Here is a 13,788-nt window from a genome sequence, read left to right as displayed (position 1 = left end):
CACGGGGGTGTATATGGAAGAGACGGGAACCCAAACCATACTTACGATCTTATAACAACCATCAGGCTGTAGCCAAATACGCTGATCCCAACCATGAAATATGCCATCGGTAGCCTGTATTTTAACCAGCCAATTGTCCGCTGGTTATTGTAGTATCCATAAAAGAGTGCCGAGTACTTGATGTATCCCTGGAGRAAAACCAAAAGCAAACTGTGCGTAAGTAGTGCAGCTTTTATTCTACAGGAAAGAGGCTTGCTGCAAAATACTTGTCCCCATTTTGGTGAAAAGAGAAGACTTGAAATAAAGAAAATCATCTTGGCAACATTTTTAGTGTCTCATTTTCAGCCGTTTGCTGCCCTATCATCTTTGAAAGGCGTTCATGTACTGTTTGTAGCTTCCTTACAAGAGGAAGGAAGAGAGAAGGCTCATCAGAGAATACTAGCTCAAAAGTAAAATGYAGTTTTTATCTATCATTGTTTCATCTCTAGCAGAAAACAACTTATTACTCTTTGTGGCTGTAGCCCATCTGTTTCTCTAACCCAGTATCAAAGATTCGGATCATGTGAAAATGCTATCGTAAAGGGGTTTCCCACCATGATATGATACTTTTTCTTTCAGCGAGGAGGCAGCTGATGTTTGGTCCCCTGCAGATTTAGTTCCTTTTACAGGCTACCTCCTGCAAAGTAAATGTAACTAAAGACTAAAATCAAAGCATTATTTTCTGTGAAAGCAAAGCTMTGACACAATATCAGCTAAGTTGTCGTAAGCAGAGCTATTTTTTGCTGTACTATTCAATGAGTGTGCGTATCTTCTAACCTGCATTAGGCATTTTTTCCTATTTTTCTGTCATATCTCACCCAAGTTGTTATATATCATTGCATATTGTACATTCTGTTGGTTTTTTGTCTCTTACCTTTCAGTTGATAAGTTATGTGCAGGAAATCAGTCTAGCTGTGATAGTAGAGGAAATTCCTCTCTGATTAAGTTTTTTGAAGAACCAAAATTGAGATATTGTGAAACTGGATCTAGTTTAGCAACACTGAGTATTTAGGATTTCAGCTCTGAGGTCATATAGGTCCAGCTCCTTGTTCAAAGCAAGGACAACTTCACAATTAAATCCTGTGGCTCAGAGCTTTGGCCAGTTGAGTTTTGAAAGTCTACATAGATCGCACAGTCTCTCTGGGCCTCTGTTACAGTATTTGACCACTTTCATTTAATCAATAAGATGAGGATCCCCCTAAGCACTACGTGTTTTCATTCCTAATCTAATATAAACGTTGGTATCCTTGGCTGCAACATTAGCTGCGTGTTCATTCTGCGTGAAGTGCTGTGCCACCAGTACAGGATAACTTTGCACGTTTCTTGGCCAGCTCTGCTGAGCCACTTGGGGCGACACAGCAAGACTGCTCCTGACAGGCCAGAGGTCTGTAGCATGTTACGTACAGTGGGGGCTGGGGAGTTGCAAGGCAAAAAGCATCATAAAATATAAAGATGATGCACTAGCAAGGTTTATTTTCAGGTTGGAATTGCAAACCTTTATCTTTCCGATACATCATATTCTAGGGACCAGAAAACGAGTGTCTCCACATCATCCAGCATGTTCTTTAAACTCCATTTGTGAGACACAGTGTCTGATGTCCAAGTGAGATATATTTCTTTCTACTCTTCTAGAAATGGGTGAACTGACCTACTTGCTGCCAAATCATACATTTCCACTGGCTCCTCTCTGTTGAAATGTATTTTTCAGGGACTGCAGTATTGACTATTCGTCAATACTGCTTTGAAATGTATTTCTCCCATGCACTTCTCCTACTGAGCCTACTGGTATAAACRTTTATTCCTTTTCAGAGGGCAAGGCTTTGTGAAGGCTTAATTTGACATCTTCTGKCTGCGTAAGTTATAGCTGTACATCAATGCCCCGCGGCTGGAGACCACTTCTCTAATCTGCCAGATGAGCCACTGGTGCAATTGCTCCCTGATGTCAAGCAGCAAGGGAGCAGGCTCAGGACAGGGCCGGTCTGGCAGAAGCGGGTGGATGATGAAGCCCTCAGTGACCGCAGGGGAATGTAGATGTGTGCGCCGAGTACCAGGTAGGAGCCCAGTCGCAGTCAATAGTCCTTTGCTCTAATGCAACAGTACAGCCTCATACAAGAACAAATTTCCTTACTGTAATGTGTTCAATTTATGGTCTCGAACAAAATCAGCAGCTGCAGTTCAGCAGCACATACCTGGCTTTTCTTTTCTTTTTTCTTTTTTTTCTTCTTCTCTTCTCTTCTCTTCTCTTCTCTTCTCTTCTCTTCTCTTCTCTTCTCTTCTCTTCTCTTCTCTTCTCTTCTCTTCTTTCTCTTTCTCTTTCTCTTTCTCTTTCTCTTTCTCTCTTTATTTTTCTAGGGGAAGGGATTTAAATGATGCTTCCTGTGTTTTTACACAGTGCTGCTCAGATGAGCTTTTTGTTCACTGCAGTGTGATTTGATATATCACTAGTTCAGCATTGGCTCTGGTCAATTTTAGATGCTTGCAAGTCAGCTAAAGGACTGGGAGAGTGAGACTTAAATGATCCTTAGCAGAAAATAAGCAGCATACAAAGGTGTGACTGCATAAGATTCGTTTACACACAAGTATTAAAAGCTTGTTAATATTTTTTTAACAAAGGAAATTACCTTGATTTTTATTGTAAGCCTGGTAAAGGTATGGTTTTTTATGGTTATTTTCCAAAGAAAATAACCATATATATATATATATATACATAGTGTATGTATATAATGTAATAATGTAATAATGTAATAATGTAATAATGTAATAATGTAATAATGTAATATGCGCACCAGTGCCAGATAGCATTTTAAAAAAAATCAAGAAATAGCAGCTTTGAAAGTGAGATCCTAAGGAACTGGCCATATTGGATTATCTTTATTCTCAATAACCATCTTTTTATATTCGGGAACTACTGTCTCCTCTAAAAACAATTCCTTTGGCCTAACTCCTCTAAGGCAAAGAATAACTCTGGGTGGTCAACCTGAACTGCCTTTCAGGTAGGCTGGTTTCCAGAGAATAGGCTTGCAAGATCTTCATGTTAGATATGCATAAGTGCACCTAGTGGTGCCTGACAACCTGAGAGGAYGGTTTTGTAGCATCTTACCTCATTAATACCCGTGTGCCTAGACTGAAATCTTCCTCACTACCTGCAATGCTGCTACTAATGAAGCGCAAACAGATCCCCTGCAGACCATCATTATTCCTTTTTATTTCATTAATTTCCCATCYCGTTTTCTTCTTGTATGAAGATGCTGGTTACTTAGCCCAGATTTTTAGTTCTGTGGCTTGTAAGCAGTTTGAGTCTAACAGTCCTGGATCTGAACCAATACTGCAGCCATGCCTGAGCAGAGCTAGTGAGCTGCTGCAAGCTCAGCCTTTCCTTTCAGATGCAAATCTGAAACCTGCACCAGCTTAAGACATGTAAAAATATTTCACAGGCCTACTGGTGGCAAGGATGAGGGGGAACGATCTTCCTCCCAAGGTTATAAGCAAATTCTCTGGCATTTTAAGATGTTCCCTGCTTGGTAAACAAGACCTGCACTTCAAAGTCATTTTTTTGGATTACTACATTAAGTGGAATGTGGTTTGAATGAGCTGTACCAAAGTCACCATGGTACACTTTCTGCAGTCATCTGCTTCTCCTAATGATCATTAAAARGTGAAAAACCTTCATCTTCTAGTGCTTCAGACAGACATTGTGTTCCTAAATTTCTTGTTCTTTTCTTCAGTATGGAGMTGCATAACTCCACTGGCTGTAGTGAATTTTGTCCTTTTGCACCTCAGTGACCTCAAAGAGACACGTCTTGGATGGTGTCAGCCAGCTCTGTGTTCAGACATGACACGWGCTGTTTTGAGTGAACATATGTCTGCTTTGCTCCTGCAAAACCAAGAAATATATGCATGTGTTCGTGTATTTGTGTAAATGCATGTGTGGCATAGGACAGTAAGCTCATTTGTACATGAAAAGAGTTCTAGTCCACAGGCAGATGCCTGCATATGCACATGATGGGGACCTGCACTATCTGCTGCTCAGGTAGTATCTTTGTCTTCTACAAAAAGTATATGTGTTGCTTTATTTACCTTTGAATTGAGTCTAGGTCTGTAGATGATAACTTTTGATGATTTTACCAGGAATTCAATTGATCTCTTACAATTAACTGTTCTATACTTACCTCAAAATCCCAAAGAACTGAAAAATCCATAGCTGTTGCTTGTTCAGCCCGGGGTACAGTTTTCCTCGGCATGCTCCCATATGGCATTCCCATCAGGACCTGGAGAGCATTAATAATGATGATACATATGTAATATAACACACTGTAGAACTTCTCTCATTATTTTCTTAAATATTTCCTTAATTCTGTTTGGTTTCTTCTTTTAATATATATCTTCTTAATACCAAAGCTGCAGCTTAAAAGAGTTAATTTCACCCAAATAATCATAGGAGCTTCCTTTCCCTAGTAACAGCCATTGCACAGCAAGTATTTTGGTAAGGAATTCTCTCTCTCCATGAACAATTCCCATTTAAATGTCCTTAGTTTAGAAAGAGGCTTTTTCACTTGAACTTCATGGGTCTAATGCTTTAAAGGGATTAGTTTTATCTGTGTATACAAGACTCTTGACTCTTCCCTTGAGGGGAGTCAAGAGCATTTGGTCAAGCCTGTGATAGATTTCATACTACATAACCTTGAAAGGAGAAATGCTCTCAAGATGAGGTCAAGTGCAGTTTGGTTTGGGCAAGAAGTGTGGATGGAACCAACAGCATGACACAAGGAACAGGTTTTATGGCATAATCTGTCCTAAGGGCACCAGGCGAGGCAGAACTGCAGCAAGTCCAGCAGTTGTTGAAGTTCACAGGGAGAACTTCAAGGGCTAAAGAGAGTTAATAACATATTTATAAGCAGATTCTGTTGCACATACCAAAATATCTCATTAACATTCATAGGATCCTAGCATATTATCAATCGCTTATTTTTCAGGACTATCTAATTAATTTTGAAACCATTTATGATTAAATGTTTATTGCCAAGCTACTCTCCATATTGTAACAGCTTAGTAGGCAATGAGTAATAGTGTGCATACTTCAAAGACAAATTATATAAAGCTATTTTATCCTCTACCATATGTATAGTTCTTTACAAAAATACATTTGTTTTGTGCAGTGTTAATGGTTATGTCTCCTCATTCCGGGAGGAAACAGAGTTTATATTTTTGATAGTGTGAACAACCACATAAAGAAGAACAAAAGCATGGTCTTCAGGAGAGACTATATGCTGCATTTTTGTTCTATAAAAAACTTCATTGAACACAACAGATGCCACTGTCTGTGGACTGCACAGCCTTTGAAAATTGTATAGAGTAATTTAGCCTAGCTATAATGGCACCATTAAAAAATTCTTCTGTAAATGATCATATGAAGCTGATTATGGGATCATTCTCCTTCTCCAAGCACAATTAGAAGTGGAAAAATAAAAATAAACCTCTTCCTAGTGAATCATCTCAATTAGAAGTACAGAAAGGGGTTATTTCTCAAACAAGCATTAGTCAAGTTCTTGGGAAATCATTTGTTCATTCACAGGATAGCTCCTTCCTCAGGGCTCTGCCGTGGCTTTTGCACAGGGGCTGAGCCCCTTCACGGACAAGAGGAAATGTCCTCAAGTTGTGCCAGGGCAGGTTCAGGACAAATTTCTACGTGGAAAGAGAAGCCAAACATTGGAACAGACTGCCCAAGGAAGTGGTGGAGTCACCACTCYTAGCAGTGTAGATGAGGCACATAGGGACATGGTTTAACAGACGTGGTGTTGAAGGGCTTGTGGTTGAGGTTGATGATCTTGAAGGTTTTTTCCAACCATAAAGATTCTATGGTTTTAAGGGCATACAGTCACGCTGCTGGAGAAACTGGAAGCAGGTGCTTTTGAGTCCAGTCTTGCCAAGCTGAGCCATGCTGACAGAGTTTATGGGTTTCCTAACTCTAGGGCAATCTGCTCAAACAAGTTGACCAAAGAGTTGATCTCTAAGACCAAAGAAGGAGACTCCAGCATTGAAGCCATCCATGAGATATCTGGGCAGATTTCCATTGTCACCTTATACTTGAATTTGTGAGTGCTCTTTAAATTGAATTTATGTCAAAAGTGAACTCAGTTAACCCAATAAGGTCTTAATTGTAGCCAATAATTCTGGTTCTTGATAATCAAGTAGGAATAATTGTGCCTACTTCAACATCTTTATTGTGATTTTTACAGTAGAAAAAGCAAGTAAAATGTTTGAGAAGCTGCCATCCTCTCAATGGCGTTTTCTTAATCATTTTAAGAAGAGAGCTCATTTCTTACATCTCGTGTGGACCTGAGCTTCTACCTAAGAGGATTTCCAGGTTATGTTTTTCACTTCAGTCAAAATGTAAAAATACCATCAATTTAGATTTCTGAGTTCCTGTTTTAGCTGGTGGATGGACAGGATCTTYGATAGCATTTTAAGCGTACTGTTTTCAATATAACTTCTGCTTCAGTATCAGTAACAGCCTTATAAGCCATTATTTGTATATATCATTCTCACACATTTTGATCTTTTAAAGCGTAATTATAACAGACTTGTTTGTGTCGTCAGTCCCATGTTTGTGGTAATCACTGAGCTGAATACTACTGAAAGCTGAATTAAGCTAAGGAGAATAATTACCTCTGGAATTATGACCAGTCCAAATATTAATCCAAAAAGGACAAGATTTACTCCATACATCCATCGCAGAAATATGAAGTAGGAAGCAACTGAGGAGCCAAAATGACCTTGAACCAGAAGATACTTAGTGGTTAGAAATTTAGGAGGTATAAACTCTACTCAGTTTATCTGGAGTCTTCTATCTATAGGTCACCCAGGTGCTTTCCCAATAGTTCCCCACCACTGCTACAGTCAAGGTTATGGAGGCAGCAAAGACCAGCATTACCAAAGTTACGTGTCCCTTGTTTGTTTCTAAACCCCAAAGTGAGCAAAGACTGGGGACAAGTAATTTGGATTAAGTTTTGAGTGAATTCAGAGCTGTCCTATTGCCACCTCATATGGCAGAGCGGCTTCAACTTACTCTCCACTTCTTTTATCTTCATCTCCCAGGGGATGCACTGTGTTTTAAAATTGTCAAAGTCTCTCTTAAATTTCACCCATTTCTGAAACAAGACAACATTATTGTGAGCAGAGAGGTGTGAACAAGGAGGCTATTGTAGGAGGGCTTTAATGTTAGAGTTTGGTAACATTGCTAGAAATGGATATAAAGCAGAAACTCTGATTTGGATCTGGTTATGATCTTTTGTGTTCCTTCAGAAACAACTTTCAACCCAACCCTCCCATCACCTGCCCAGGCCCTCACAAGTGTTAACGTTCATTATTTGAATTTGAACCTTTCTAGACTTTGGGGAAAGCACTGTTTTGAATGCTTCCTCCCCAGACCCATGACTAAACTCCTATAGATAGATTTCATCAGCTCAGGTCTGGCTCCATTTTTTTGCCTCTCCGTATAATCTCTAGGAAAACGTGCAACTTGCTTTCCCATTTCAGTGTCAAAACAGTCACAATTGCCCCTGCTGTCTCCTCGTTAACAAGAAAGATGAAATTTTATGGAAATCCATGGGACAGTACATGAATTTGGCATGACTTCTCTCATCCTTAGCTGGTACCATCTCGCATAGCTTAGAGATTTTGGAGATTGCAACCAAATGCCAAATATGGGTCAAAAACTCTGCCAAAAGTATGCGATTATGTAAGCAAGTATCAAATATTTTCTTAATCATTTCAGGGCTTACCTTTGCCATCATCATCTTATATGCGTAGAGTTTTTTGCCCTTTCCTTTTCCCAAAGCTCCTTCAAACTTCTCTACAAAAGCTTGTGCCTCTCTAAGAATAAACCAGATGGTTATTGAAATAGTGAAAGGGCCTCCAGCTCTTCACTTCTGTGAATGATACTGCCTGCACTAGTGGAAAAATACAGGAAATACAGAGCAAAGATAGATGTTGATAGAGTGTGCTGCATTTGTGAATTAGATTATATGGTGTGCTGATGTAAATGATATAAGAAGAGATTAAATATAGGGACTCAGGATATCCTTTATACTCCCTTGGTACTTCACATTTCTCATCTGCGCAATGGTGCTTCTCTTTACTTGTCTCATGAGTAAGTTTGTCTAACTAATAAATGTACAGCACAGATCGTTCCTACAGCCCTTTGCACAAACAATGCAGCAGGTTTTTGTTTGATTGTTTATTTTTTCATTTCAGTAAAGGGTGGTAATGATTACCATCGTTCAGGGATAAAATGACAGGATGGAGATAAGGTGTCAAACATGATCCTAGGCAGAGTGCTAGTTGACAGAATCCTATATGACATGTCCTATATGTCAGAAATAATATTTGCTTTTTTTTTCCCCCCAGAATTTCTGACTAGGAGGGTCATACAATTTTATTTGTAATGAGCTTCATAACATGCCCGTGGGATATAAAAGCTGCTTTAACATAGTTTTCTGTATCCAGATCTTTAGAAATAATTGGCAGGGTTCAGGGCTCCTAGGTCTAATGCAGGATGGAGCAGATCTTGGCCTTTGGAGTATGGAAACAGAAAAGCAGAGATAAAGAGTTGCTGCAGCTCTGTGCATCTGCAGCATCTTAAGCAAACATGGAGAGCAGGACAGCAACCAGCCCTATGGAGCTCTGTGCATCTTGCAATGCTGTTTGAATGCCAACATTGTCATCTGGTAGGAAGGGGCTTCAGGTGACTTTTAATCAACAGGGCTGGGGTTTAGATCATTCCCTCGGAGACTTAAACAGTTTGTTATAAGATTCCATGTTGATCAGTGGGTTTTGACTTTCCTGCTCAGCCCCACAGGCCTGCCTCACTGTCTTCCATCTCCTCATTCCCCTACACTAAGTGGTCTCTGCAGCTGTCCCTGCTATTCTTACATTGAATATGGTCTGTGTGGCAATATTATCATTGCTCCATAAACATCTCTAAACAGTACAGTGCTTTTTCCAAGCCGTACTGTTTCAGGAAGTGTGAAGTAACATGTCACCTTGCTGCTTTGATTTCTGCTTAACAATGAGCATGAATAAGCAAAGGAGGACACAGAGTTTGCTTTAACAAGTAGTCTGACAGTAGTGAATCATTTGGTTTTAAATACAAGGCTAGAATGACCTAGCTGTGAGTATCAGTTGAACAGATTTGCACCTCATCCCTTCTCTGGTTACAGAGACTGAAAAATGAATTCCACATTTTAACTCAGATCATTTAAACCAGAATGTTTAAATGAGATAGGCCAGKTTTCTGCTGATTGCTTTTTCCAAGACAGGAATGTTAGGGTGTCAGCAGCAGAAATGCAAATTTGGAGAAAGACAAAATGCAGTTGGCAGTAAGCAAACACTCCTGTCACATGGATTACTGTTGAGTGGTGGCTACCTGAGCATTGCAAGTTTTTTCACCATTCGCCAGGGCTTGTTCCTCATGGTGGAAATTAGTTTTTTCTTCTGCTCCACCTGTTCCATCAGCATTGCAAGCTCTTCCTCTGACAGCGATTCCTCATCGGATGAGTTAGAAGTGGAAGGAGTACTGGAATGCACAAATAAGAATGAATGCTCACATTTGGGTGGAAGCTACAGTGGTTTGGATGGGCATAATCTCTCTGTCCCCAGAGGGCCCCATGTAATGTATGTAATGTGCAGGGCTGTCTGTTGGTCTGCAGTGAAGCAGCATCCTCCCTGCTTGAGGATCACCATCTAGAGTAAAGGTGGTCACCTTCTAGGTCAGGCTATTGGGTAGAGGGRTGCAACATGGGCAGCACAGGGCTGGAGATACCCACTTCCTGGTGCTGTATTTGCTCTGATTCTGACCTGCCTCTGCCCAAGACTTTGGGGGGTTTCTATATGGAAATCTTGAGATAGGGGCAGAACCCTTATCTTCATCCTGAGGATCCATCCAGAGCCTGCATCTCCCTTAGGGATCAGGTGGCCTCTCCCCTATCCCTGCTGCCTGGTGCAGTGCCAGCACCAACTCTCTGCAGACAGAGCATGGCTGATTCCAGACATGATAATCAGGAGTCAATAATAACTCCACAATAACTCCCCCAGCATTGTGCACTGGACCACATTTCAGCCACACAGACTTTGTCTAGTGCTGTAGTTGGTTCTAGAGAAATGTCTTTTGCATCTTTGGAGGGAAATAAGATATGGGGAGAGGCAGAAGGTTGGAACAAACAAGACTTTACAGGGGAAAAGACTTGAAAACATGAGAGATCCCTTTTAGCCTCTGTGTTTCCATTTCTCAACCAATAATATATGTCTAGATTTAAAGAGGGCTTTTTTATTTCCAACTGTATGCTTTGGGATTCTATTACATATATGGATCTGACCATCTCTAGACCTATCCTGTTGATAAAACAATGTTGACTGAAGACTTTGGAAATAACATGGCATTTTTTTTCAGAGTTGTATCTTTTTGAGAGAGAGGAACGAGTTACTTCCAGTCTATTGGTTTAGCACTTTTGACCAATATGCCACAAGTTCAGGCCACATCTATAAAGCTATAACTGCAGTTCTGTGATGTAGCACAGTACTTAGGGATAGTTAAATTACCTGCTTCTCCTGTCTTTCTTCTCTTTGTTCTCTTTTCCTTTCTCTTTGTTTGTTTTCTTTTCTTTATTTTCTGAATCCTTTTCCTCTTTGGTAGGAGCCTTTTTGTCCCTCTCTCTCTTCCGGCTTACGCCCTTTTCTGTCATTTTTCTGTCATTGTTTTTTCTTGGGAGAGTTTTTCTCTTAGAGGTTCTATTTTGGCTAGTACCATTGTCCTCCTCTTTGCTCTCCTCTTCCTTATCTTCTTCATCTTCTATTTTATATTGCCTTTCCCTTCCATGTCTGTTTGGCCTGACAGCTTCCCTACGGGGCTGTTTCTTAGGTATCTTTTTCTTTGCTTCATCTTCTGCAATGGAATTTAAAAAAAATAAATAATTAAAACTACTTAGGGAAACGCTTAGCTCTCCATGTTGGCACAATACCGATTCAGAAGAAGAGCACAGAGTGGGGTGCCTGATGTAAACTCAAGAGAAGTCAATGAACAGATGTTCATTGAGCACAGTGGTCTTTGCCTTATGCCCTGTAGGAAAGCCACATCCAGCTCTTGGTTATATAACTCCCATGTAAGAGAAGAAAAGCTTACTTTAGCACGTCAGTGGCTGCTTTATGACTGCAAGAAAACTGGAAATTAATTCTAAAAATAAAAGTCCGGTTCCTCAGAGCACATTACAGGCATCTTCATAGCCTGTAAGTATATCAGAACAATGGAAACAGAAATGGCAGTTAGTTAAATAATACGTAATGTGCTTGTTGGTTTTATGTCCTTCAAAGCTACTTACTTCTTAAGTCTGGGGATAGCTATCTTCTAGAGAAGAGGTACAACTTAGATAGATAAAGTTTGATTTCTATGWGATTTTTTTTCTATGAATTTTCTATTTGGGATGTTTATTTCCAGTGAAGAAAATAGCCAAATAGTCTTTGGCGAACATTTCATTCTCWTTAGCACTGCAAACTAAGAAAGTCATTTGTACAGGTTCAAAAACACTTCCAGTTTAGAACACTTGAAATGGTGAAAATTTCATACTTCGGAAAGAGTGAAAAACATTCAGAAAATACTCAAACCACTCCTTCCCTGCTGCGACCAAGCACATTAATATCAAAAGTAAGCTTTTCAGACTCTTTTAGCTTCTAATTTACTAAAATTTATGACTGAAAAAATAGCTTGTTCAAAATACAAACTTAAGTTTTAAATTTTGGCATTAAATTTTTCCTCAAGGTTGGAGGAATTAYAATGGCAGAGGAAATTGCAAGGAGGAATGGGTTTCAGAGTGAAAAATGTGCAGCCTAAATGTAGAAGAAAATAGAAACAAAAAAGAGTTGGAGTGTTTGAATTTTTATTTTTGTGCATGATTATAAACTAATAACAAGCACCAAGATTCTTCTGGCTAGTGCTACTTAAAATTAGTAAGTGGTGGTAGTTACYCTTGTCATAGAGAATAAGAAGGGACTTTCAACTCACTTCTAAAGAGCTATTAGAGCTATTAATCAGAGCTATTGATTATTTTCTTTTTTTTTAAAGATAATGCAGGCTGTSTATACACCACAGGATAGGAAACGAATATCCATTTAGCTGTACATTCACGTCATCCATCCAGTGATGTTACAACCTTTTTCTTTAGTTTTCTCTCAATGTTTAGTGTTACAATCCTACCCTTTAACTATTTCTCTTYGTTTACTATACATGCAAGGATAAAATTGAGTTTAATCTTGTCACTGGCTCTTCCCAATTTTGCTATCAGCCATGAATCTGCCTCCAAACCATTTTCATTTCTGTCTTCTCATGGTCATAAACAATAAAGATACTAGTGTGTTACAGTAGCAAGCATTGCAGAAAAACAATAACCCTGCAGAGGAAGCAAGCAGGATGTCAGTGCTGTGCAAATCAGACTTAGCTCAGCTCAGGGTGATGCTTCACTGTGATGCCTATTTTTCCAGGAGTGACATGGGTTACAACAACCTTGCACTTTACAAGCMTGAATAGAAGGAAAGAGTCCACTTAAGAGTGGCCATTAACATATCACTATTGTAAGTCAAACTCTTAAGAGAAAAATCTGCTTGCTTACAAGTAGCTCTTGAAGCAGTTCCTACTGTAGAGCAAGAAGCAACTCACAACCCTCAGAAAAAAAAAAAAGACTTCTTCTACTTTAAAACAAGAGCACAGTTTTTAATCTCTACTTTACCTTCACTGTCAGTGTCACTTTCAATTTGTCCATCAATCTCTATCCCAACTGCAAGACAAAGAATGAAGAGTAATTGCAGATATTGCTAGGATTTGCACATACAATATTTTACACAGTTAGCTAACAGCCACCTGAGATTGACAGAATACTCTTTATTGATTATGCATTATATTCTTTTTCTATAGTGATGCTCTTATTATTTCTTTTAATCTGGCAAATTAGCAAAGTTCCCTGTGTGAGGGAACTGAAAACACATGTTCTTTGACAGGCACAAAATCGTGTGCTTGAAAAGCCCTGAGGCGTATTGTTAAGCACTTGGCAGTATCCAAACTGAAAAAAAATCTTGTAGTGATACTAACCATCTTCCATGATGACCTCTAGYGAACATTTCCTTTTCTTCCCCATGGCAGCTTCCCGTCCTTCGCACAGATGTTGTAGCTGCTATATTGCATACACAGACCCCAGTTATATACAGGTTTCTCCGTCTTCTGGTGCCCATGAACTTGTCTCCAGAGCATTGCACACAAGTGGGGACATCCAGGTGCCTGTGACTTCTTGCTCACAAGCCACGCAGAAACAGGAGGGCAGGAACACAGCAGGAGAGGCAGGGAAGACCCCTTTCTGCCTGAGCCCAATCCAAACACTTTCTTTTCTGATCCTTTCTCAGTGTGAAAAGCACCTGTCGGCATTACATTGCATTTCATTATTTAAACATGAAGGAAAGCCCTTTGGTGGGTATTTGGTGGTATCATATGAAACACAGACACAAGTCACGTCTGGTTCGGACATCAGCATGCGGCTGCAGGCTTTGAAAGTGTCARCTTTCTTCTTGCCATATTCTTTACTGACCTGCGTCAATCTGTGTAACCCTACTAGTCATTCTCCTTCTTCACTTTATTAAACTTCTCATTGCAGAGTGTCTCAGGCAAGGCTGTGGGTCACCTTTTGTCCTCCATGTGTGACGTTGTCAGGATAC

The 13,788-nt window shown here is 39.8% G+C and overlaps 1 protein-coding gene across 1 annotated transcript in view; it reads right to left on the bottom strand.

Annotated features, from left to right (window-relative positions):
- TMC2 (transmembrane channel like 2) overlaps nt 1-13,217 on the bottom strand; it is a 33,117-nt gene extending 19,900 nt beyond the window's left edge. The window contains exons 1-9 of the mRNA XM_026047082.1: nt 13,172-13,217; nt 12,813-12,860; nt 10,636-10,978; nt 9,464-9,613; nt 7,821-7,911; nt 7,106-7,187; nt 6,706-6,812; nt 4,209-4,307; nt 46-188 (exon numbers count right to left, since the gene is read on the bottom strand). Of these exons, the coding sequence (XP_025902867.1) occupies nt 46-188; nt 4,209-4,307; nt 6,706-6,812; nt 7,106-7,187; nt 7,821-7,911; nt 9,464-9,613; nt 10,636-10,978; nt 12,813-12,860; nt 13,172-13,217 (1,109 nt within the window). The remainder of the gene's footprint in view (nt 1-45; nt 189-4,208; nt 4,308-6,705; nt 6,813-7,105; nt 7,188-7,820; nt 7,912-9,463; nt 9,614-10,635; nt 10,979-12,812; nt 12,861-13,171) is intronic.
- Nucleotides 13,218-13,788: the final 571 nt, after the last annotated feature.

Source organism: Nothoprocta perdicaria, unplaced genomic scaffold (assembly GCF_003342845.1).
Source record: "Nothoprocta perdicaria isolate Ctin4 unplaced genomic scaffold, notPer1 scaffold_474, whole genome shotgun sequence".
Lineage (NCBI taxonomy): Eukaryota > Metazoa > Chordata > Aves > Tinamiformes > Tinamidae > Nothoprocta > Nothoprocta perdicaria.
The sequence above is the reverse complement of the archived record's forward strand: the minus strand, read 5'-3'. Positions and strand labels throughout refer to the sequence as shown.